The sequence below is a fragment of the Podarcis tiliguerta genome (genome assembly GCF_965153285.1).
Source record: "Podarcis tiliguerta genome assembly, chromosome: 12".
NCBI classification, from domain to species: domain Eukaryota; kingdom Metazoa; phylum Chordata; class Lepidosauria; order Squamata; family Lacertidae; genus Podarcis; species Podarcis tiliguerta.
Window position 1 is genome coordinate 45,150,891 of NC_139545.1, and position 26,202 is coordinate 45,177,092.

General features: G+C 45.3%; 1 protein-coding gene across 8 annotated transcripts in view; it reads left to right on the forward strand.

The window, feature by feature from the left end:
- The window catches only part of ADARB2 (adenosine deaminase RNA specific B2 (inactive)), a 358,751-nt gene that overhangs the window by 231,575 nt on the left and 100,974 nt on the right, over nt 1–26,202 (forward strand). For 6 of the 8 annotated variants that reach the window (XM_083406282.1, XM_083406283.1, XM_083406285.1 and 3 more), the window contains 2 exons: nt 5,589–5,675; nt 16,855–17,762. In XM_083406282.1, coding sequence (XP_083262408.1) covers nt 5,589–5,675; nt 16,855–17,762 — 995 coding nt within the window. The remainder of the gene's footprint in view (nt 1–5,588; nt 5,676–16,854; nt 17,763–26,202) is intronic. The other 2 variants (XM_083406284.1, XM_083406289.1) reach the window with 1 other exon arrangement.

Consider the following 26,202-nt stretch of genomic DNA (forward strand, 5'->3'; position numbering starts at 1 on the left):
GCTGGGGAAACCCAGCCAGATGGGTGGGGTATAAATTATTATTATTATTATTACAATCATACCTCGGGTTACAGATGCTTCGGGTTGCAGATTTCGGGTTGCGCACCGTGCCAAACTTGGAAGTACCGGAACGGGTTTCGGCGCATGCGCAGAAGCACTGCTTTGCACATGTGCAGAAGCGCCAAATCACAACCCGCACGTGCACAGACGCGGCACTGCGGGGTGCAGACACTGTGGGTTGTGCACGTGCTTCCCGCACGGATCATGTTCGCAACCCGAGCGTCCACTGTATTGTTGCTGTTGTTGTTGTTATCATCCCTGGACCTCGCAGTGATGCTACAGTTGGGAGGTTGAGACCATAGGCCCCCCCCACACACACACACCAGCTGTTTCTGGCAAAGCCTTTTCTGTTGCGCTACCAAAACTGTGCAATATCCTTCCTGGGGAGATTCTGGCAGGATCCTCCTATTCTTGCCTACAGATGAGTGCTCAACACTCATCTGTTGCAGCAGCATATGATTGTTCTTGTCGAATTTTTAACTGATCCACTGGTGCCATTGGTGAGTTTGCTATTCTGTAAGTCTATTGTGTATTGAACGACAGGTTTTTAAAGCAGGTTGTTAGCCACTTTGGATATGTAGAAAAGCAGGATGGCTGAGAGATAAGGCTCCTCTTTTAGTAACCTGGAATCCTGCAAGATTTGCAAATGGTAGGATGTCTTCCCCCCCTCCCCCCCCCCCCCCGGATACCCGTGTTTAAAACAATCCCACTTTTTTTAAAAAAAACCGCCAATGTGCAAAGTAGCTTAGAGGAATCAATTAGAATAGGATGATAATGGAAGCAATTCAGTAAAACATCATTAATGCTGATGTGGCAAGCGACCAGTGACCATCTGTCTAATCCTTGCTACATAGTCAGAAAACGTTTTAAAACACAATTATTAATAGTCCTCATTAACGTCCATGCAACAAAGAGCATGCCACATGAGGATTTATGAGGATTTGGGCAAGAAAATGATGAAATTTCCATTGATTTCCTTGAATCAGGGGTCAATTAACAATATTGCTAAGCTGCTGCCTTCCAGATGTTTTGGACTACAACTCCCATCATCCCTACAATCCTCCTCTCCAATGCAGGAGCTCTGTGCATGAGCATTGCTATGTCCAGGCAGCCCTAATATGTGAGCCTTGGAGGCTGTCAAGATCTACCAGCAGCAGGGGCAAAGCTAGCCTGTGAGGCCTAACAACCAACCACATGTGATTTAGCTATGATTCCTGCATTGCAGCCGGTTGGACTACATGGCCCTTGAAGTCCCATCAAAATCTCTGTTCTTTCCAACACGTGTAAACATCATCTGTACTCCCTCTCCGCCACATGGGAAAATTAAATTAGTTACATGAGTACATGAACCACAGAGGAAGAAGTATAGGGGGCCAGAATTATAGGAAATACCAAACATAGCTGGAGGAGTAGATGGAAGGAGGAGCTTGGGCAGAATAGAGGAAATTGGGGATAAACGAAGGAAATTATCCAGCAAGAAGATAAACGTCACTGTCAGGAACAGAAAGGTCAAGAGACTGGCTCTTCTGCTACTCTTTCTGAGCATGGGAAGCTGTTTGCCACAGTAATGAAGCACAAAAAGGAGCATAAATATTGCAGAAAGGGCTGTTTAAGCTTTGTTGCGACGTGCTTGGGAGCCAGTGTGGTGTAGTGGTTAAGAACGGTAGTCACGTAATCTGGGGAACCGGGTTCGCGTCTCCGCTCCTCCACATGCAGCTGCTGGGTGACCTTGGGCCAGTCACACTTCTTTGAAGTCTCTCAGCCCCACTCACCTCACAGAGTGTTTGTTGTGGGGGAGGAAGGGAAAGGAGAATGTTAGCCGCTTTGAGACTCCTGAAGGGGAGTGAAAGGCGGAATATCAAATCCAAACTCTTCTTCTTCTGCTGCTTAAGAGACTGGATTTTATTGCAAGCAAGAATGCCTGGAAACGGCCATCGTCAGGTTAAACTGTATGGTGTGTGAATGGAAATGGGTGCTTCTCCTTTGTGGCTCATGAACATGTTACTGTATGAAATGGATTAAGGGGCCTGACTTTTGATGAACACAGACACAACCAAGATATATTTTTATTCTGGTCCTTATGAGGAATTGACAGATCTGTCCATTTTGGCTCTCTCCATTTCTCATTTTTTCCAGCCTTAATCTTTCCTCCTCTCTCTCGTTGTTCTCCACAGAGCCCATAATTTGTCTGCACTGAGTCCACAGGGCAATTTTTCTTCCCTCAGATCCCTCGCTCAAATGAACCCTCCCTCCACAAATCTTCCGCAAATATTTTCATTCGCCCACTTCTCCCAGATGCATTGAATCTTCCATTTGTAAACCGTTGGGATCAAATACTAAACAATCACTTTTGTCGTCTTTTATTGACCTAGCCGCAGCCTTGCCTAAACTGGGAGTACATTTTTTACATGAGACAAAAATTAATCTTCTCATTTCGATCTCACGGCTGTTTCAAAAGTAGAGATGGAGGCGTTGCAAGCAGCAGGCTGAGAGGATTTAAGGGACGTTGTGATACCCCAGCACGTAATCTGATGGGGGCAAGGGGGAGGGGGAGGGCTGCACAGGTGCAAAGTTCTTCAACTTTGTTCAGTTTCACTGAATGTCTGATTCTATCACAGTTAGCATTCTGACTGCGTTCTCCATTTTTAAAGACTGGGCACTGGGCACGGGGTTAGCTGCTTGGCTGTTAGGCCTGACCTTCCTTTTCAGTCAATTTAGATGACAGTCAAAGGAACAAATCCAAGTGGCGCAAGATCACAACAGTGGGAGGTGGAAATGGGGAAGGTTAGGGATAAGTAAATCTCTCACATTCTCTCTGGTTCTCGTTTCACTTTTAAGTTCAGTTTTCCACATTTCCACATCAATTTGTGGATTTTTTTAAAAAAAAAGTTCCTCGTGAAAATTCAGCAGGATTTAGTGCAAATTTCCTCCTAATATACATATTATGTGCAATTTTTTTGCTAATATATGCATCTCTGTGCACAATTTACTACTGGAAGTGCATTTCTTGGCTGGAGAACTACACAGTAAAATTTAGAGCCGTGCAAATTTCAATGTTTTACTGTGTTTTTACTATGCTATATGGTTTTGGGAAAGTGTGAATTGCATAGGTTTACCTATGAATGCGAACTGAGTTGAATTTCTTCCCCATCCCTAGTTGAGGGCAATGTGGGGCAGAGAATGACCCACAAAAAGCAGACCTAGGCATATATTTCCTTGCCCCGGCATTAGGAGTGGGACCCCACTCACTAGCTCCCCACCCCAACCTCTGCCAGTTTAGTAGAAGTTCTGAAAGGGACTTCTATACATACATAGGCCAGTAACCCCAATCACATAGGGGGTCTGTTGCACATGCAAAGCTGAGAGCTGGGCTAGCTGACATGGCCCAGCTCCCACTTCAGTGAATGTGGTCAGGGGGTGGGGGTGCCGTAAGGCTATAGAGTGTCCCCACTTATTTTGTTCTTGAATACCCTGATTTGCAGTTCTGGTTTTCAGGGAAAGCACAAACATGGTTTTACCACTTCAGTGTGATGGCAAAACTATGGTTTTCCTCCAGCAAGTGTCAGGGCAGGGAAACTAATTGTAGAACAGCCTTCCTCAACCTTGGCCCTCCATATGTTTTTGGCCTACAACTCCCCTGATCCCAACTAGCAGGACCAGTGGTCAGGGGTGATGGGAATTGTAGTCTCAAAACATCTGGAGGGCCGAAGTTGAGGAAGCCTGTTGTAGAGCATGAGCAGAGGGCGGAATAATGTGTGAGCTTTAGGCTCCTTCCAGGCTGTATAGCGCCAAACCATGGCCTACCATTACATCTGAACAGAGCCACAGAGGAAGTTAATCTTCATTATGAATGATACTTGGATGCAAACATGGGCTCTATTCAAGTGTTACAGCCATCACATGGTGATAACTGCATGTGGGGAGAGCAGGGAAATGCTAGCTCAACCCCATGCAATTGGAACCCTGGATAACCATGGTTTAAAACCATAAAGGGAGCCTGTTGCAGACTTTCAACCTCCAATGGCGATGCAACAGGGGGGATCAGGACTCCATGATCCCAGCCACGCTCTCTCCACATCGCATGGCTTTTTCAACAGAGCTAAGAAAGGAAGGGATTTTGGTGCACGTGGGGGAAGAAGGGAGTCAGACAAAAGCCTGAGGCTCTTTCCAGGCTTGTTCTCTTAGTGCCAAGCATGGCTTGGCATTACGACAGAACTGAGCTGCTGACTTTGTAAGGTGCATGGGCATAACGCCTTGCTGCATGCTAGGGAGACTTTCCTTCAGCTTTGTTCTCTCCATGGAAAAGGATTACTGCATTGCTTAAACTAATATATGAATGAAGACTCCTACAGTCTCAAGCAAGCACTTTCTATTGAAGTACAAATATGTGTAATTCTTAACATGCAGAGTATGCTGCACTAGGGTCTTGTGTTAATGGGATTATTAGCATCCACCCAGTGGAAGGAAGGAATTGGGGCATAAGGTGGTGGAAGCAATCTATAAAGGGACACAGAGGTGAGCTGATTGATCCAACAGCAAATCCTAACAGGTTTCATCTGGGGAGCTCTGCATATATAAAGGTCCTGTCTGAAACAAAGAAAAATCAAAAGAGAAGTTTACACTTGGAGAAATGCAGAAGTCCCACAGTGTCTAGCCACAGGCAGTTATTCTTTACAGTACCAATGGCACTTCAAATTATACATATAATAAAAATGTAAGACTGTCGTCATGCCGCAGTTTGCTTGTTCACAGTTGGCACTGTGAACTACAGTGTAGTGGATGGGTCTGTTGCTTGCAGAGGAACAGCTAGAACAGGCTGCAGCAGACCACCTGTTCGACTGGTTCCCCTCCCTGCCAGCCCCAGAGCCTTTGACCCTGGAATCCAGATCCTCAGGCCAATCAGCAACATTAGCATTCACCTTCCTCCTCCCTGGCCAGCTTGAAGATCTTCTGCTGCCACCATTTATTAGAATGATAAGTTGGCCCAGGAGGAGGAGGAGGAGCATGGGGTGGAGGAAGACAGCCAAGAGCATCAGCTAGCTAGCCTGGTAATCCGCTGCTGCTGCTGCAACCAGTTAAGATGAAAAGTCAACCTGAGTAAGGTGGCAGAAGATCCCCAAGCCAGCCACTGCTTTTGGCCCCCTTCTCACATTGCTCCTTCTGCTGGGTAGATTCTTCTTCCTACTTGGCTGCAATGACAGCATGAGGTAGCAAAAGGGAAGGCATAAGCTGGGGAGGTTAGAAAGTTCTATGGCAGTGGCGAGTGGCAAGCTATGTTAGCGGGAGCACAGCCCCCAGTTATACTTAAGCAGAAAAGGAAGAGTTCCTGGCCTCTTAAGAGCTTACCATCCAAACGTAGCATTTGGTGAAGACAACAGTGCAAGTGACCTATGGTTTGGGAGGTCAAGGTAGAAAGGGGAAAGGGGGGTGGACAAGAGCAGCAAGGGATCAGAGCACAGCATGTTGGAACTAGGTTGACACACATTTCATACGTATGTACTCTCCCCCTCCCCCTCCTCTCGTTACAGAAAAAGTAAGCATTTTGTCAACTTTCATCGCGCCCTTCAAGTATTTAAGTCCTGGTGCAGCAAATATGGAAGACGAAGACAATTTAAGTAAGCAGTTTCTCTTCTTCATATTGAGGTGAATAGTAGAGCCAATAGGAAGTTCTGTATCATATGTGTATGTGGCTGAGTACAGATTTTTAAAAAACAAAACGCATTTTGGTAATGCGTGGCATCTAAGAGCCCATCCAAACTACCATTTCAGCCAAGGAGAAAATCAGGACAGAGAATATCAAAGTGACATTGTCCTGGTATTGTGTGGTCCTTGTGTATCCCTAGTTGCATGGGGCACCCAATAACAAGGGAGTGTGGTTCTTCATCTTCTTTCCCTATTGGGTTCTGACCTATGGCATCCTAGCATGTTGTCTTTTGGATTCATCACATAGTGCTTGTTTACAGAAGGCTTTGCAACTGGGAATCTGACACCTTTCAGTAAACAGATGAATAAGAATTGATAGCTCTATATCTGGCGATAGATAAAACCTAAAAGATTCTTCTTATGGTTATAATGAAACATTTTATGATAAGAGGTTATTCATGATAAAGTTAGAAATTATTGAGGATGATGGGTATGCATAAATTTATACTCATGGGAAGTGTATATATTATATACAGTATTATGTTTGTTTTATAAATTGTATTATATTTATATTATATTTTGTGTGTGCTTATCTCTCTGTGTGTGTAATGATTATTATTTAGAGCATTTGTACCCATGGTTTTTTCCCCCCCTGCCATAAAGACTCCTGGAGTGGCTTACATGCAGTCAATTACAGTCCCAGCCCAAAGGCTTACTATCTAAGAAAACATGGCACACAAGGGAAAGGGAGGGAAGAGGAAAAAATCCAAGTCAGGCACCCATTCTTATAATGCCAGCTGGCAGAGTTCAGAGGTAGGAGGTCCCTGATGGAGCTGGTCTTCCAGGAAAGCTGATTGAATGAGCCCTGTTTCCCATCTCCCACTAATGCGGTCTAATGGAACACATGGATGTGTGTGTATGGAGAGAGAGAGAGAGAGAGAGAGAGAGAGAGAGAGAGAGAGAGAATACCTCCAGTTATTCAAATGACATTTTGGGCAACTGCACAGGCCTGTTGGCATAAAAGAAAAGTCTTCAAGAGATGACACCAAATATCCAACTCCTAGTGGGCCTCTGCAACAAGAGAGTCAACCAACAGAGAAAGAAAAGAGAATTGGCAACTGATTTATACACTGTACTTGTCCTGCCACATTCACTGGCAGCAGCGGTATTGACACACAAGCCCATTCTGTTTGGAAGTCTGGGCACATTCTCTTGCTCAAGCCATTCCATTAGCAAAACAAGTGCACTGCTAAGGGGCTAACTTAGCGCTGCAGTGAATTCATCCTATTAAGTTTCTTCTTTTTTAAGAGGGTGAGAGGCAGGAGATCCAAGACCCAATGCAAAAGAACCAGGACCCCCTGAGCCCCACTAATGATGCCCCCAGTGGAGAAGAGGATGCACAAAACAATTCCCTGTCTATTCTCCGGCACCTATTTTAATGCATTGTCGTGCACTCTGCCAGTGATTGCTGGAATATGAGGCTAAGATAAGTCACATTAGATAGAAAGAAAAATTGAATAATGAAGAGAAAGTGGAACCAGGTGGGGAGTGTGTGGCATATTATCATATTCACCAGCCCAGACATTAATTTGTAAGTGTCATCTTACCTTTTTGTTGTAACATGTTGGCGGATTTGGGGGAAGAGGGAGGACGTGCTCCGATCAAACGATGCACTTCTGTTTATTTCAGCATCAGCTGCCAGATGGCTCTTTTTACCAGCTGGAAACTATGAAGGGCTGTCCCCTTAGAAATTATGGGTGAATAAATTTGTCCCTGTGATGTTAGTAATCCCTTTTTCTATTCTGAAGCCTCACACACAAATCCAAGACTCTGTATGCCTAACGCTGCAACTAACTACACCTTTCCTGGCCAACACTTCCTTCATTATGCAGAACAGCAGCAACAGGGTGCTCTGATGTGTGCAGGAGAGAGCTTTGTGACTTTCTCATTTCCCTCGGAAGCTCACCTGCTCTGCTATCCAGTCTCCTGGATCTGAAAAAGTGGCAGGTATGAAAGAACCTGTCAGCTGACTTATCACAAACAGAAGCTGGTAGCTGGGATGCTGGAGTTTGCTCCATTGTCCAGGGGAGCTGGAGGCTCTGGTCTTTCCTGGTTCTCAAGCAGGCTTCCTCTGCTTCCTCCTGGGACAGGTAGCCTCATGAGGCTAGCTCATCATTTCATGAGCAGCTCTGAAGTTTCCAGCTCCTTCCCACTTCTGCTTTTGTGGGGGTGATGAACAGGTTTTGGGATCCAGTCAAGAGCCCAGGCAACTGGCCTGCAGGATTCTGGTGCTGCAGTTGGCAGACTGAAGGATAGAATCATAGAATCATAGAATCATAGAGTTGGAAGAGACCACAAGGGCCATCGAGTCCAACCCCCTGCCAAGCAGGAAACACCATCAGAGCACTCCTGACATATGGTTGTCAAGCCTCTGCTTAAAGACCTCCAAAGAAGGAGACTCCACCACAATAGAGGTGGTGATCTTCAGGACCAGTAAATATCTCAGGGTTGGTGGTGATGCTGGTGGTGGTGGGGTCTCAGGTACTTTCACCATCCGATCAAAGCTGCTTGACTTTGGGAACAAAGTTCCCAACAAAAGCACCCTGACACCCAACCGCTTTTCTCCAAAGAGTTCCCAACCCATGTTTGATCAATTGCAGATGAACAGCTGGAACTGAATCTGAGAACATATCTTTGCCACTTGTCATGGATGGTGGGGGCTTGATAAACTTGATACTGTTGTCTTGACTGGGCAATGGTGGGCAGGGGGGACGATGACAGGTGGATATTCCCATTGCCATAAATGTGTTCATCTTTGTTATCACAAACTCATGTAGGCCTGCCAGGTGGACAGATATAGATGTTGCATCTTGCCTTGGAAGATGCTTGCATGTGGGCATCTGTGTTCACAACTGCACATTATTCATCTTCAGTGCATAAGTACATATTTAGCGTCCTGGAAGCAGGACCCGAAATCTGCGTTTATTCAACTGATCTCCAGCAAAAGCTTAAAAATAAAATAAAAATAAAGAAGTCTCATCAGATGCAGCAGCATCTCTGGTAATATGCTATAGCTGCTGGGATGCAGCCCAGTCCTGTCATGATCATGAGCTTCCAAAGATTGCTTTTCCAGTGAAATTTGTTCCTTCCAACAGTATGTCAAAAAGTGATGGAGGTGAAACCTTTTCCCCTCTGTCCTCAACGTGATGCAGATGGGCAGCAAATAGCCTGCTCTGTGTGAGAAGGGCAAAGAGAAAGAGAGAGCTATTGGCAAGCTGGCAGCAGGAGATGAAGGGTCTCTATATGCGCCTTTTTGAATCCACAGGCAGCAATCTGACAAAGCCAGTCTGCATTATGAGTGCAGTGAACCTAAATGATTACAGATACTTTCATGGGTGCCCTAAAAGAAGTGTCTGTGGCCCAGGTTTCAGCCTGATAATGATGCGTGAATAGCAGCTGTTTAAGCCGAACAGCCAACACTGCAGCTCAGTGCTTCACTATAATACTTCTGAGAACAAAAGCTGTAGGGCAGGTACTGGCAAAAAAAAACCCCCTGCCCCCCAGCTCCCCAAATTGACTTCTTTGGGACACAGGGAAATGTTGCAAGGACATTTTCACAAGGGATATACTAGGGATGTCTCTCTTTTTATGTCAGGCCTCCAGGGTGTCATTTTGATTCATGCAACTTGCAGATATGCCTTTGAGATCTCCCTTCCGATCCATGCAGCTCCTTCCACTAGATTTCCAAATGCAGGAAATTCACATGCCACCCTTTATCATGAAAATGTCCTTTCGGAGCATCTAGCATGCTGGGGTTTTGTCTCCTTTCATCAACTAAGACACGCATACAGATATTGCGCCAGTGCTGACTGGTGGTCAGAAAGTAGGTGGAGTCAGAGCCAACCACCAGCAGAACCAACTCTGGTGGCAATACTGAGACTAAGGAGAAGGGGTCTGACAGGCAGTGTCACCCCCTGGACTGGTTCTAAGTAAGTTGGCAGGCAGGTCGGGGTTGGCTGAGAGCAAAAGGAAGTTGGTGGGGCAGTACCCCATTCCCCTAATTGACTAGACCCACCTATTGTGCAGTTTCTTCAAGATTAATATTTGCTTTTCCAGCAGGAATGGTTTTGCAAAAGCTAGGGAGAGGCAGGAAAAACAGAGTGCAATTTTCACATCTTCATTTCATACATTTTTTTACTTCCTGGAATATAAACAGGAAGTGGAAGGCACTTGTGCTTCCTGTCCACCTACCCACTCCATTCCAGCCTCCTGACATCCAAAAGCAGCTCCTGGAGGTGGAAGTGACTTTATGGAGCCTCTAAGAAACTGCATTGTAAAGCTAAAGAATCTTTGCACTTGCTTCTGAGACTTTTCCTTGTAAGAGTACAAGGGGAGATATCCCTGTGCCATCCTTGGACTTGGGAAGGAATGCACTCCCAAAGTCAAGTTTGCTAATGACTCTTTGGTTTTGCATCTGTTTTGTTTCTCTGTAAAAAAAAGCAAGCGAGCAAAGGGTACCAATTTCTGATTAGACTGCTAGAATGCAGAGTAACAGGGATGTGGGTGGCGCTGTGGGTTAAACCACAGAGCCTAGGACTTGCCGATCAGAAGGTCGGCGGTTCGAATCCCCGCGACAGGGTGAGCTCCCGTTGCTCGGTCCCTGCTCCTGCCAACCTAGCAGTTCGAAAGCACATCAAAGTGCAAGTAGATAAATAGGTACTGCTCCGGCGGGAAGGTAAACGGCATTTCCGTGCGCTGCTCTGGTTCGCCAGAAGCGGCTTAGTGAAGCTGGCCACATGACCCGGAAGCTGTATGCCGGCTCCCTCGGCCAATAAAGCAAGATGAGTGCTGCAACCTCAGAGTCGGCCACGACTGGACCTAATGGTCAGGGGTCCCTTTACCTTTTTATGCAGAGTAACCTATGTTTAGCAAGAACATTCAGGTACAGCTCTCCATTTGCCAAGTGCTTGTGTGGGAGAAGTAGTTGTGTGGCAAGGAAGAGTCAGTGGTGGCTGGTGAGCATTGGAACTGGTAGGGCAAAAGGCAGAAAGACCAATGGAAGATAGAGCCAGAGCCCATGAAATATGGATCCAGGACCAATGGCAGGCACAGCCAACTAAGACCCGTTTTGTCTCCATCATCCTCTCTGCTAGAAGGGCAACAATGAAGCCAAAGAGGAGGAAGTTGACAGATAGTGCAACTGCCTGAAGAAGATTGACCAGTCAGGGCTACTAGATGGCCAATGTAGGCTGGTGGAGCCTTAAGGAATGAGCCTCCCGTGGGAAGGGAGGTCACATAGCAGATATCTACTCAGGCATCCAGTTTCCTCACCCAGTTTTCAGTCCAATAAGGCTCTCCGGTATAACGATTCCGAGCTTTGTCCACACTCGCTTGAGATATGTGGAGCAGCGCACCTCATCTCAGATGAGACTGGGCACAGTTTGGTCTGCCAGCATAAGAATGGTTCTCCTTTGTAGGAGGGGATTGGACTAAGTAGCATTCTCATCCTTCTCGACTCTCTGATTCTAAGCCGCTTATTTCATTGCTTAATTCCTCTTATAGTTAGGAAGCTTTTCCTGATGTTAAATCTAAACCTAGGAAGGCTTGTAAATCACAGGACAATCGGGGGGCAAGCTGTGCCTGGGGGCTGGTGCAGCATGTTTAAGCTGCCCCACTTGTGCAGGCCCCCATGTGCTGAGCCTTTGGTGCAGCCTGTCATGTGACGATGCACAATGACATCAGAAAGGGGCAATATTCAGAAATGAGTGGGGGGCAGGGAAGCACCAAGCACTGAACTTAAAGCGGCCATTTTTGAACAAAGAAATTTCAGAAGGAGACACCGGCATGAGATGGCTAAATTGCATTTTTCCCTCAGGACATTCAGTTCTGTCACCTGTAGCCTGAGTCCACAGAACAGGTTTTTAATCCCAGTACAGTGGTACCACAGGTTAAGAACTTAATTCGTTCTGGAGGTCCGTTCTTAACCTGAAACTGTTCTTAACCTGAAGCACCACTTTAGCTAATGGGGCCTCCTGCTGGCGCCGCTGCTGTGTGGTTTCTGTTCTCATCCTGAAGCAAAGTTCTTAAACTGAGGTACTATTTCTGGGTTAACCTGAAGCATCTGTAACACGAGGTACCACTGTACAGGTGTGGATTAGTTGACAAATGCCACGATGTTTGTTTTATTGTCTGCCCCAGAGTGATTCCGTACATTTAAGCTTCCATAAATTGTCACATCCTGTTGTATTTCATTTCCCTCTGACCTGAATGAGTACCATTTCCCCCCCTCTACCATTTCTGGTATCAACTCCTGACACACTACGGCAGCTGCTGGAGCCTCAGAGTCCTAGCAGGGCATACGAATGCTGGCACTAGCCCTGGGACCTTCACATCAAGCAGCTAGGTCTGCAGGTTTGCACTTCAATTTTCCCAGCACCCTGGAGTGATACTGCATCAGGTTCTCTGAGCACTGTGGGAAATAGCTTGGAGGGAAGCTGCCATTGTTAGGAAAGTCTGAGGGTAGCCCATTACATAAGAGGTAGCCACCAGAGGGCACTTGCTTAGGGCCAGGGGTGCCAACTTGAATAAAATATTGTGGGGTCCCAGGTAAGCCCTGGCCCACATAATCGATCACATGACGCAGTGCACACACACCATTTGAATGGGAATGCTCCTATGGCTGGGGCCCTGCTCTGACTGGAAACAGCTCCATTTCTATAATGCCTGCCAACTGGGGATAGCATTTTATGCATCTGGTGAAGTGCCCTGTGCATAGAAGCTTGTGCTACCATATATTTGTTTAGGACTTGCCGATCAGAAGGTCAGCGGTTCGAATCCCCGCGACGGGGTGAGCTCCCGTTGCTCAGTCCCTGCTCCTGCCAACCTAGCAGTTCGAAAGCAAGTAGTGCAAGTAGATAAATAGGTACTGCTCTGGCGGGAAGGTAAACGGCATTTCCGTGCGCTGCTCTGGTTCGCCAGAAGCGGCTTAGTCATGCTGGCCACATGACCTGGAAGCTGTACGCCGGCTCCCTCAGCCAATAAAGCGAGATGAGCACCGCAACTCCAGAGTCGGCCATGACTGGACCTAATGGTCAGGGGTCCATTTACCCTTACTTAAGGCATCACAAAGCTCTGTTGCGGGGGCCACCAATATGGTGCCCATGTGGGTGCACTTCTGCCCACACATGCCTTCTCTGCTGCCAAGAAAATCCCCTCCTCCAGAAATTCCCCCCACCAGAAACGGGCTTGAGAGAAGCATTCTATTATAACCATTAGACTAGGTGCGGTGGGTGGGTGAGTTTGTGATGCACATTTGCAAAATGGAGAATATTTTGTAGCAACACACACCCCTACCTTCCTCTGTTGTTGTTTTGTAAAATGGGTGCATGTTTCTGAAGGACTCCTTATCCTTTGCAAGGGAGGCTACCTGGAATGTGTTGCTTGCAGATATTTATAACGAAGAGATCGCCACTCCTTTGTTTTCTTTTCCTCGCCCAAAGTTCACGCTGCCTGGCAGCAGAATAACCTTTGAGAGGCACAATAATATCGCTTCAGATGTAGCATGGAGTGTCGGATGGCTGGTTCCCCTGAACCCTTGTGACCCAGAGACAAAGGCAACGTCATTGTTAGTGGCACATTATAAATAGTCCTCAATAGCACTTCATGATCCATGGGTTAACACCACCATGCATAATGACCAGAAACGGGAATTGAATGGGGAGGTGCATGAGTTAGAGAGAGGGGGAGAGAGAAAATAATAGAAAAAGAATAGAGACACCTAGGAGGAATATTCCTCAGTGACAGAAGAATAATACGAGAGAGCAATAACAGAGGCACCTAAGATGAAATTTCACAAATGCACAGCTAAATACATTTCACTGTTGGCTCAGTCTCCTGCTGCTAAATGAAATAAAACCAAGATGAAGGGACAAAACACTTCTGCAGTCGAACATGAAATGATAGACCTGGTCTATATATCTGGTAAAATGAGATCAAGTCCTGAGTGGTAAAACAAACTGTACCACTTCAGAGGGGGAGGTCCTTTTAAAAAAATGCTCTCCCACATTAAAATGTTCCCTGTCAGAAGAAAACTGGTAGGGATAAAGAGACTATTGCCTCAACTGGCCTTTTTTTCTGTTTACACAGAGGAATTTGCTTTGTCTTGTTACAATGTGGAGCAAGTCAGAAAACGATGCTCCCTAACCATTACCTGAAATGGTATAGTTCGTTCTACTACCTCATCTTGCTGAATGCATGGATTCAGCCTTAGTTTTCTTCTGATGTTGAGATTTAGGCATCCAGTTCCTTGTTGTGGGGGCTTATAGTCACATTCAGTCTCCAGATAGCAGCAGCACAGACCAATCTCAGGCGCAGATCAATCAAATCAAATCAAATCGATCAACCCCATGTATATTCCTCCTTTCTAAAGAGACTACCCAAGGCAGCTAACAACCACAATAATAGTTTTGAAAAGGCAATAAAACCATTTTAGCCGTCAATAGCAACATTTTGTTTTTGGAAGTCGATAACAAATTAAAACAAATACCTCCTGAAAGTCAGTAATGAGGGAGACGCAAGCATCTTGCGATGGCTATTTTCTACATCCACTGGCAGAGGCAGTTTGCCTCTAAAGGCCAATTGCTGGCAATACCGATTACCTTCCTGTAACATGAGGTTGCAGAATAGGGCCAGACTGCCGCCATGGAAGCCTCAACATTTGGTCTTCCAGCTGGAGGGAGACGTAACAGCCCTCTCCCTCTGCTGGAAAAAGTTTGAATCAAGCCCGTCTGCCAGATTGACCAATGGCAGGCGGGTCTGGGGGTTTGGGGTGAATCTGACTGGGTCCCCATGAGTACTTCATTCAGGTCCACTCCCTGGGGATAAAAGTGGGCTAGCCTCACGCATGGGCACCTGGTTGGCCACTGCTGGACTGGATGGGCCATTGGCCTCATTCAACAGGTCCTTTTCATGTTCTTATAAGAGCATACCCCATTTTTTCACATGAGAGCATGCAATCTCGCCCAGGAAAATGAGCTTTCTTTGGGGCTGCAATCTCGCACAGGTCACGTGACTTGCAGGGGAGCATGGTCCTGGAAGACTCATGTCCCAGTTTTTCACTTCAACACGTTGGAGGGGATGTAAGGGGTGTTTGCACATTGGGACTGCATGCAGTTATTGCAGGAGCAATTGTGACGTGTTTGCTGCCTGCAACCCATGGCTTTTGTTTACACATGATAGTAAACAGCACATGGCTACACGTCACTGCACTATTCACAAGTCATTTTGCAAGGCCTGATTCTGTGGGCTGATTTAAACCCTACAAAATGCCTTATAAATAGTAAACAGCAAGTTTGGGCAGATCTTTCTACAATCACAAGGGGATATTACTCTGCAGAGATTTGAAGCAAGAGCAGTGAGAAAACTTTCCAATCTCAAAGGGAATTATTTACTTTACATTATCAGAACTGGTTACTCTGTGTGTTCATGAATGCATGTGGAGGCCTAAGAATACTTTTTTATGTTCACAAAGCCATGCAACCAGCGTCATGAAAGTAAGTTGGGGGGGAACAGAGTCTGCAAAAGGCAATATGAATTATAAATACAAATAACCCCCTGTGTTTTCTTATTCAGTGGTGCAGAATCAATACAAATTATTTTCAAACCTGAACAAAGTGTGAAACAAGAGCTATCTTTCTCTCCATGCTTTCCAGCTTCAATATCATTATGTACAATAATTGAGTCTGTAAAAACCTATTAGATGAAGAGAGGGGAGAGGTATGAATTTCAGGACCTGCCCTGCTTTCCTGTAGACAAATATGTCTGGGAACAAAATAGGTTGCCTCCATGTGTGTGTGTGTGGTTGGTGGAGGACTGTGTGTTTAAAGTTAGTGTAGAAAGAAATACATCATCCCTGTGAAGGTATATTGGGTTGGTTGTTCTTCGTTTTTTAAGCAGTGCATTTTCCAAATCAGCCCCAAAGGCCAGGAGATTCGAAGGTAATAAATTCAGAGTTAGCGCGGTATAGTAGGAAGAACTAGGAAAGTCCAGGTTCAAATCACACTGAAGCAGCCTTCGCCAACCTGATGCCCTCCAGATGTTTTGGACTCCACCTACCATCAGTTGTGGTCATCCCAGACCTAAACATCTAGAGGACGCCACATTGGAGATGACTGCACTGAAGCATGGAGGTAATTAGGTGACCATGTGGAGTGATTTAAAAGGCTGCAGTGTGAAGTCTGTAAGAACACAAGAGCCTGATGGATCAAAGCAAAGGCCTGCCCAGTCCAGAATCCTCCTTCCTGCAGTAGTCTATCAGATTCCTATAGGAAGCCCACAAGCAAGGTGTGAAAGCATCAGCCCTCACCCACTGTTGTTTCCAAGCAACTGGTACTCAGAGGAGTCTAATAGTCTTATTTTCATAGCCACTTAATAGTCTTATTTTACCATGTGGTATCATGTGGTAGTGACTTCCATAGCTTAACTATGGGAGCATAGTTCAGTTGGTAGAGCATGAGACTCCTAATCTCAGGGTCTTGGGTTCAAGCCCCATGTTGGGCAAAAGATTATTGCATTGCAGTGGGCTGAACTAAATGATTCTCAGGGTCCCTTCCAACTCTATATGATTCTATGACAGGCATCCCCAAACTCAGCCCTCCAGATGTTTTGGAACTACAACTCCCATTATCCCTAACTAACAGGACTAGTGATCAAGGATGATGGGAATTGTAGTCCCAAAACATCTGGAGGGCCAAGTTTGGGGGTGCCTGTTCTATGACAACTATGTGCTATGTGAAGGAGTCCTCCCTTTTGTCTGACCTGAATACCCCACCAGCTTCACTAGATGGCTCCAAGATTCCCCTCCCAAGAGAGGGAGGGAAAATATCTCTCTTCACTTTTCTCCACTCCACATAGACAGATCATAAGCTATTCAACTGGAGTTTTGTCATGTTGATCATTTTTTTAAAAATGGGGAAGAGGAGTCGTAATCAAGTAGCTATAATAAAGATGGAAATCCTCACCAACTCCCCAAATGTGGTCTTCCCATATCGATTCATAAATATATTGGTGAAATCTCTTTTTCACACTCTTATTCTTTGATTTCACAAAGACACCAATAATGTTGGCGGACTTTCTCTTTCCTTTTTCAAACAGGTACGAGCAGTGCAGAAGTAAAGGAGAATCGTAACATTGGCAACCTAGAAGATCATCCAATCACCTCTAATGAAAGGTCAAGGGTGGGCGCTTCCAGTATCAAAAGGAAAAGGCCTCTAGAAGAGGGCAACAACGGACATTTCTGCAAACTCCAGCTCATCTGGAAGAAAGTCTCGTGGTCAGTAACGCCAAAGAACGCCCTGGTTCAACTACATGAACTTAAGCCAGGTTTACAGTATAAAATGGTCTCCCAGACAGGCCCTGTCCATGCACCGGTGTTTGCAGTTGCCGTGGAAGTAAATGGGCTGACATTTGAAGGCACTGGACCAACGAAAAAGAAGGCCAAAATGAGGGCTGCAGAACTTGCCCTCAAGTCTTTTGTTCAGTTCCCCAATGCATGTCAAGCTCACTTTGCCATGGGGAATTGTTTCAACCCTTCTACAGACTTTACGTCGGACCAGGCGGACTTTCCAGACACTCTGTTCAAGGAGTTTGAACCATCGACGCACAGTAAGGACTTCTCGGTCTACAACCCAGTTAATAACGAACTGCTTTCTACAGCCTATCGGCACGGGAGGTTGCTATACCACACCTTGGACTTAATGGGCCACACCAAACAAAACAAGCGCAAGATGGCGTCCGCCGCTGAGAGCGAAAAGAACCCAGTGGTGTTGCTCAATGAGTTGCGGTCAGGACTGAGGTACGTCTGCCTTTCGGAGACTGTGGAGAAGCAGCACATCAAGAGTTTTGTGATGGCTGTAAGAGTGGATGGGAGAACATTTGAAGGCTCGGGACGTAGCAAGAAGCTGGCTAAAGGTCAAGCAGCACAGGCTGCGCTACAGGCCCTCTTTAACATTCGGCTGCCCAGTCACATTCCCAGCAGGAGTAAATGTAATCATTTGCCACAGGTGAGAACTCTCAGGTAGCCACCGCCCAGCTGAAGGAGTTCTTTGAGATTAATGTGATTTGTTGTTCTAGCCCTATATGGTGACTTTATCAGAATGCTCTCCTCACCGTGAAGTAAGTAAAACCCATCTTCTCACAGAAGCCGCACACAAAGACCTTTGCATATGCTTCCATTATTACATCATTAAGAGCCATAATGTGGCTTATTTTCTAAAGAGGCAGCAGAGAGTACAGAAATTTGAAGGACCGTCAATATTTCCAGCACAGATTGTAACACAATTGCATGTAATGAAGGCAGAGATCTGCTTCCTTTTCTTCTTCTTTTTTCGTTGTTGTCAGGGTGTCGTGTTTCTTAAGGGAATAACCAAAAGTAGCATTATGATATGGCGTCCTTGTTTCTTATTCTATCAAGTTGTGTTTAGAGATAAAGGGGACATCATTCTTAAAAATAACCCATGGTGCACAACATGACTCTCCCTGCCACGATCTCATCCCCAGACAATTCTGCTTCTGGCAAAGCTTAAAGATCTTTGTGTGTGGTTGTCAAATGTCTGACTGAGAGAAAGGAAAATATCTGTACAGTGTCTTGCTGATTATATGTTTTATGTGGACCGACACATATAAAAAAAGCAAAAATATACAGCAGACGTTTATGACTGCTGAATCACAGATAACAAGCTGAACAGGCTTCTGTTCTCACATTTGGGAAATGCTGCTAGTTTCATGGAGTATCGTGTTTTCCAGATAGTAATGTGAAATATATATGTCTTGATTGGTTAGAAGGCTGTAGAAAGATTTAGTAGGCCTGGATGTCGTCGCCTCCCTTCTCTGTTCAATGTGACCCACAGTTCTCATTTCTGCCATGTCTTATTCTACTTTGGCCAGATTTTCCATACAAGTGGGATTTCCTTTGTTTTCCTTCACCTTTTGAAGAGAGAGGTTGGAGAAAGATAGGGCACTTGTACGTATTCTCCCTGACCTTCGTATGGGCTTTCTCTGAAGTATTTCTCGTTTATTGCTGTTGGTTGTACTTGCTTATTTTCAGAACAGGATTGTAAGTTGGCACTTCAAGAGTTAAAAATGGGATTTGGAATCCATACCTTGACCCCCCAAAATTGTTTTCTTAAGAGAGAGCTATACAGTCATATGTTTCGCTTGCTGCTGTGCATGATGAGATCAGTGTGTTGTGGAGAGGGGTTGTGTGGTGAGCAGTTTTGCCTTGCAGATAGGAATGTAAAGAGGCAGCAATTTCCACCCCTTCATCTGTTCATCACTGCCAACACTGTTTCCGTTCTGCTACAATTCAGCTTCCACTAAAACTTGTTATTCATCTTGCTGCCCATGATGGTGGAAAGCATTGGTGGAAGGGAAACATCAAAAGCAATGAACAAAATTATGTAATTCTTTACATAAAATTTGTGGACTTAGAAAACCCCAAACAATAGCAAATACTGCTCATATTCACTTGTGTGGTTTCTGTTCCTGACCTCAGGTGAACTTGCAAATTTCTGTTCCCATTTGTGTTTGCGGCAGAATTCTCTGACATCTCTAACTCCAGGTCAACTCTTCTTTGCCTGGTGTGCTGTTAATGTGCATTTTCTTTTCTTTTTGCCTCACTCTCATGATGGTAAAGCAAATGGGCTGTCTTGAGAGTCCAGTCCCCTTTGTACATTTGTTCTGCTTTTAAATATATTGAACAAACTGAGGACTCACACACGTGTGGGCTGTAGGCATGCCTGGTTTTGAACAAGGACGCTGGGTATTTTCTCTCCTGTTTCCCAGCACAGAGATCAAGGCTTATCAAATAACCATGTGGAGCTGAGCAGTCAAATAAAACAGTCCCCACACCTCAGTTTTTAAGCAGGGGCTGGGGGAGAGTGAACAGAAGGCAGAAACATTCACATGAAGGGCTTTGGCTTAAGGCAATATGAGCAAAGTGCCATTGGCGGACCTAAGACACATGCAAGCATTTTGAGACACAGCGAGGGCAGACCTCAGTGGCTGTGCTTTTACACTGCTTAAGGTAAAGGTAAATAAGTTAGAGTGCACACAATCAGGACACAGGCCTAGACTGGGAATATTGTTTATGAATGAAACTTTCTTGTGGAACTACTCTTGCTTCAGCAGGTGCAAAATGCTTGACTTTTGATGGGGGCAGATGACCGCCAGCACATAACCCTGGTGCTTAAAAGCTTGCACCTGCTGCCCATATATCACTGGGCCATGTTCAAGACTCTGGTATTAATTTACAAGGTCCTTATAGGACCTTGGGTCCAGGATAACTTAAGGTTATCTGGCCCCCTTATATCCTGGCCCAATCACTGAGATCTTGGGGGGGGGGGCTCTGTTAGTGTTGCCTCATGGCTCAGATGCATAGCTCATAACCTCTAAAAGCCGAACATTCAGTGCTGGTGGGCCCACGACTGTGGAACTCTCTCCCAAGCGTGATACCTGTTTACTTGAAGGAGCATCTCCACCCCTGTCATTCAGACCAGACACTGAGGTCTACCTCCGAGGGCCTTCTGGCAGTTCCCTCACTGTGAGAAGTGAAGTTACAGGGTCCAGGCAGAGGGCCTTCTTGGTAGTGGCACCCGCTTTGTGGGACACCCTCCCATCAGATGTCAAGGAAATAAACAACTGCCTGACTTTTAGAAGACATCTGAAGGCAGCCCTGCTTAGGGAAGTTTTTAATGTCTGGTACTTTGTTATGTTTTTATATGTATTGGGAGCCACCCAGAGTGACTGGGGCAAGCCAGCCAGATAAGCGGTGTAGAAATAGTAACATTTTCATTTATTAATTTATTTCATAAAACTTGTACACTGCTTGATTGTAAAGAATCAAATCAGTTTACAAAATGGTAGACAATAAAATTTAGGGGGGAAATTACAGCCATACTTAAAAACTTGCCGAAACAGATTAAAATTACCTCAGCTTTCTAAGCATCTGGGTAGGCTAGTCTAAATAGGAATGTTTTTAGCAGGTGCTGAAAAGAGTCAAGTGAAGGCCCCTGCTTGATCTCAATAGATAGGGAATTCCAAAGTGTGGGTGCCGCCACACTTGTTTTATTGCTTCATTTTCTGTGTAGTGTGTTGCTATATACAATGCATTCAGAAATGCTAATGATTAAGCAGTACATAAATGTCTTAGATAACAAACAAATAGACATGTAATAGGCTACCACAATACAAATACAGCAAATAGGTGTTCTGACATATTCAGCTGATGGATATGTATACAAAAGAAAATGGGGGGGGATACTCCCTCCCCCAATGTAAATCTCACACCACAGTTAAAAATACAGTAAACCAGAATCACATCTCACCAGCTTACCTAAGGTTTTTGGAACCTGGGTCATGTTTTCCTGGCTGCCAGAACAAATTTTGCTACTTGGATGGTAATGAATATGCCTTTGCCTGCAAGCACGGCATATATCTGGTCTAGGATGGGTCTGTTTGACAGAGACTGGAGGATACAAGTAAGATAATTGTGCCTAGGGTGCTCATATAAGGGGCAGCTTAACAGGCAATGGGAGACATCCTCCATCTCGCCGGACTCACAAATAACAGAGTCTTTGGCAAGCTGGAATGTCATTAAACTTCCCATCCAAGAAAGCAGAGGGCATATATTGGAGACGCAAGGCTGTAGATGGTTTTCTTCAAGAAGCAACAGTAAGGATTATAAAATAATTCTCCAGGCCAAATGTCATTCTGTATAATAGATACCGATAAGAATAAGACATTTGTGCAACTGAATACAAATCGCTTAGAATGGAGGTGAATTCTCTCCTTAAACATCTGCTTAGCTCTAGTAGAAGAAGAAAGTAAAGCTGCAGTGCTAATCCCATAAACGTGTAGGATACTTCTGACAATATTTTCTCAAAACAATTGGGCTAAACCTTGCAGTTGTACCTGAAAGCATTTTTTTAGCAGCCAGGAGTCATTCTTGAAAACAAGCTTCTGGCAATATGAGGCAAGTGCAACATGAGGGCAAGTTTCCATAGAGATTGGTCCAGTTTTTGCCCATAAAAGAGTCATAGCAAGAGCTGCCCAAGGGAGGAGAGGCCAAGGCATGCTCCCTCGTAGCAGGAGCCGCTTGGGTCAAGTGCCGGCACATCCTCTTCCCTGAACTCAGCGCTGGCAGAACTGACAGGGGAAACAGGGATGTTCCAGGATCAAATCAGAAGCCAGGATGGTTTTTGCAATTCTGGGACTGTTCCTGGAAAATTGGGGCACTTGAAGTTTTTGTAATTCTCATAAAAAAAAATTCTGCACCACTTCCAAAATACAGTGGTACCTTGGGTTAAGAACTTAATTCGTTCTGGAGGTCCGTTCTTAACCTGAAACTGTTCTTAACCTGAGGTACCATTTTAGCTAATGGGGCCTCCTGCTGCCGCTGTACGATTTCTGTTCTCATCCTGAAGCAAAGTTCTTAACCCGAGGTACTATTTTTGGGTTAGCGGAGTCTGTAACCTGAAGCATCCGTAACCTGAAGCGTCTGTAACCCAAGGTACCACTGTAGATACACTGGTATACCCCACGTCTCTGTGCCACACATACAACTTTCCTCAGAATTACCTCGGTTGTAGTCAGGGGCGGAGGAAGGGGGTGCAGTGAGGGCGGGTCGCCCTGGGTGTCACCACTGAGGGGAGGTGGCAAAATGCTGGGCAGCACTCCCCGCGGGGCCTGCAGCACGCCCGATCCACGCATCTCTCCTGGGAGTGACACAGTTGCTTGGGCGCCCACAGGCACTGCGCTATCCCAAACGGTTCGCCCACCGCCTTCCCCTCAGCTATAGGGCAGCTGAGTGGGAGGAGGCAAGCAGACTCCTCGGAGGCTCTCTGGAGCGTCCTGCCCCGGCTGGCCACGCCCCGTGGACTGGTGGCCCCGCCCCTGGGCGCAGGGTAGGCACCCAATCGGCTTGCTCTGCCGCTGGTTGTAGGAGCACAAGGGCCCTCTCACCTCCAGTGGTTTCTAGCCACAGTCTCCAACAGCGCATGCAGAGCATAGTCATGATGGCTAGTAGCTATCAATGGTCTTCTCCTCAATGAATTTGCCTAATCCAGGAACCTCAGCTCATTGCTGCAACTGTAATCATCAGGAATGGCAAAAAAGCATTCAAAGCAACTCCTTCTGGGGGTTTCACACATTCCTGGTAAATATTCCTGAGACTAAACAACTTGAGACAGAAGAGTGTAGCACTGCATATTTTAGGAGTTGGGAAGAGAAAAGAGACTTGACATGTGTTCTGGGTGAGGCCACACATACACACTCACAATATGTGAATATCGTGAAAAGGCCTTGAAACACAGTTCAGCAGATCCCCGTTCATTTTATCCTGGCAGCAAAAATCGAGCAGAACCAATCGCTGATAAGTGCTAAAGTCAAAAATTGCTGTCTCTCCTCTCAGGTAAAAGAGACAAATATCAATAAAAATTAGTGGTTTTAATTAAAGCCTTTCATTCTCTCACAGCCTTACCCAATTTTGCAGCTCGTTAGCGTGCATTTTAGCTATCTCACCAGCTTTAAAAGCCCATGCATCAGTGCTAGAGTGAGTGCTGGTTACTCAGTCCTTTTAAGCCTTAAGGAGACTGATTTCTTCATTTAATTTCTTCTATAGGATTGCCCTAAGTTATAGATTGGTATATGGCAATTTTTAATTAAAAGAAATATACAAGCTAGTTTTCATTACCCAGGGTATAAAATTAAGTAAAACAATCCCAGAGCTTTATAAACAAAACCATTGGAATCATTCTAAATGTGCTTCAGTCGTCAGTAATTAAACCTTATGCATTTCCTAAGAGTAAGGCTTAAAAGGCTGACACTGTAAAATAAGCCAGATTTTTCTTAAAGGCACAAACTTTTACAACCCAGTCTGCAATTTCTTGTGGATAAGAGAGCTCCAATGCATTCGTGAAGCTCCTCATCTAAAGTCATGCACCATTCATTTCAAGAGAGACAGCTGATCTGTGTGTGCATTGTTATAACAACAGGAGCTTCTTAAAAAAATCACTTGATCTAGCGCTGATTCACTGATATTCAAAGCCTTACCTTCCATGAATTTACCTTAACAGAAATGATTTGGCAAATGTGTTCTGGCAGGGGCCTCTGGGCCTGACATCATAGGCCAACTATGCCTCTGAATATCAGTTGTTGGATGTTAAAAGAGAGGAGAAGGTTGTTGCCCACAAGCTCTGCTTGTGGGTTTCCCCATAGACATCTGGTTGGTCTTTGAGATGCTGGACTAGATGGGCCTTAGTTTGATCCAGCAGAGTTATTCTTAGGTCCCTAATCCAACCACAATTAAGCACCATTTATTTTAATGTGAGATGTTTAGAATCCCCCTTTGAAAATTAATGGGACTCATGCATTTCTTACCCTGGCTGGATGATATGCATAGAAGTCACCACCAACTACCGTATTTTTTGCTCTATAAGACTCACTTTTTCCATCCTAAAAAGTAAGGGGAAATGTGTATGGTCTTGTGGAGTGAATGCAGGCTGCGCTGCTATCCCAGAAGGCCAAACAGCAAGAGGTATTGCTGCTTTCACTGCGCAGCGATCCCTCTTGCTGTTCTGGCTTCTGAGATTCAGAATATTTTTTTTCTTGTTTTCCTCCTCCAAAAAATAGGTGTGTCTTGTGGTCTGGTGCGTCTTATAGAGCAAAAAATACGGTACTGTTTTTTGAAAAGGCAGGGAACATAGCTAGACAGATCAGCATTTTTTAAAAAAGCAGAATTGATTCCCTCCCTTTTTAAAAGTTTTTATTTGTTTGCCTGCCTGGGGCAGGCCACGTCCTCCAAAGAAGAGTTTTGTGTGACTCTACAGCTTGCATCCATTGTTCCAAAGCACAGCTCAGCTCAAACAAGTCTTGCCTCACTTGAAGATAGCGAGTGCCGCCTCACTTGAACATAGTGGGGCCCATTATGGCTCCTGCTAACTTTGACTTATTTCCTCATTTAGAGCAACCTCTCCTCTGCAGGGAGTTGATGGCAAGGATCCGTCCACCAATTGGGTAGTGAATTATTACTGCTCTGAGGCATTATTGTGAGAGGGGCTTGTTCGGAAACATTATTACATCTCGAGCCAAGGAGCAAGGCTATTTATTAGATGAAAGCTTGGAGTCTCGGTCCAGAGTCATCATCTCATAAAGATGTCTTTCAAAGCAGCCACTTTTACAACCATCAGAGACTCCTCGGGTCTTTTTTGTCCGGCTCTGCGAGAAGGTGAGAAGGGGCTGCGCTTCAGAATCCTGCCAGCCCTCATTAAAGCGGCTCTTCGGCTTGCACCCCCTCCCCCATATTGTTTATAAAGGCTTCATTATGATCTACTTTACACCCGATAAGAGAGTGTGTTCTGTCGCCCCAGGCAGGGCCATGGGATGTGAGCGTTGAGCTTGAATGAACGTCCATCTCTCTCTCTCTCTCTCTCTCTCTCTCTCTCTCTCTCTCTCTCTCTCTGGTTGGGTCCCGTGCAAAACTCCTCTGCCGGAGCTGGGCTGCTGCTGGCATCCGTTCCAAAATTGCATTCTTTATCTATTTATGGCTGGCATTCAGTGCACATCAAGGAAGCTTCAAATTTATTCTAACAGCTTTTCATTTCCAGAATGCAGAGCAGCAGGCTGATTTGAGCTACCACTGAGTTCTGACTCCCTCTTGTGGTGTTCCTGACAAACATGAACATGATGTTTTCATGTTCGGCTCGCTGGGAAAGACTGAAAGAGTAAGACAAAAAAAAAATCAAAAATCCCAACAATGGAACACTCCAGAGTGTTCATGCTCTGGAGTGTCAGGGAAATATTCTAGTGTCTCTTTGGTCCTCTGCAGCAGCCAATAAGGGATATTTTAACTGCATGCAGCTTCTGAGGACTACATCCAGGAACACTTTCTCATGTTTCACACGCATGAGATGGGCTAAGTTTGCATGAGACTGAAAGTGTCAAACTATCAATTGCTTTAAAAGTATGTTTGAATCCCATGCTTGAAATCCCCAGAAACTTTTCTTTCTTAACAAGCATCCGCATGACAACCAATCAATCCAGATCAGGTCTACAAGGCTTTATAGTACAACCACCGCAACAACAACCCCAACCACAAAAGTCATTTGTTTCCTGCAAAATAGGAGCTTTGGTAAGAAATACCAGGTTCTGAAGTTGTTTATTTTCTGCAAAATAGGAGCTTGAATCAGGAACAAAGTTGGAGTTTGGTAAATATATTGCAGGGTGTGCAGAAAGAAATAGTATTGCAATACAGTACTGCTGTTTGAAAGGATGAAGAAAGCTAAAGGTATACTGTTCATGGCAAACAAAACTATTCTGAGTACAGTTTCACGTGTTGCCAATTCTGAGGCACTAGCCTCAGATATTTTATGCAAAGAGACCTTGACCCCTAGCAATTCGTTCCTATGCTTGTGGCTCTCAAGGAACCCTGATATGCGGGTGTCAGGG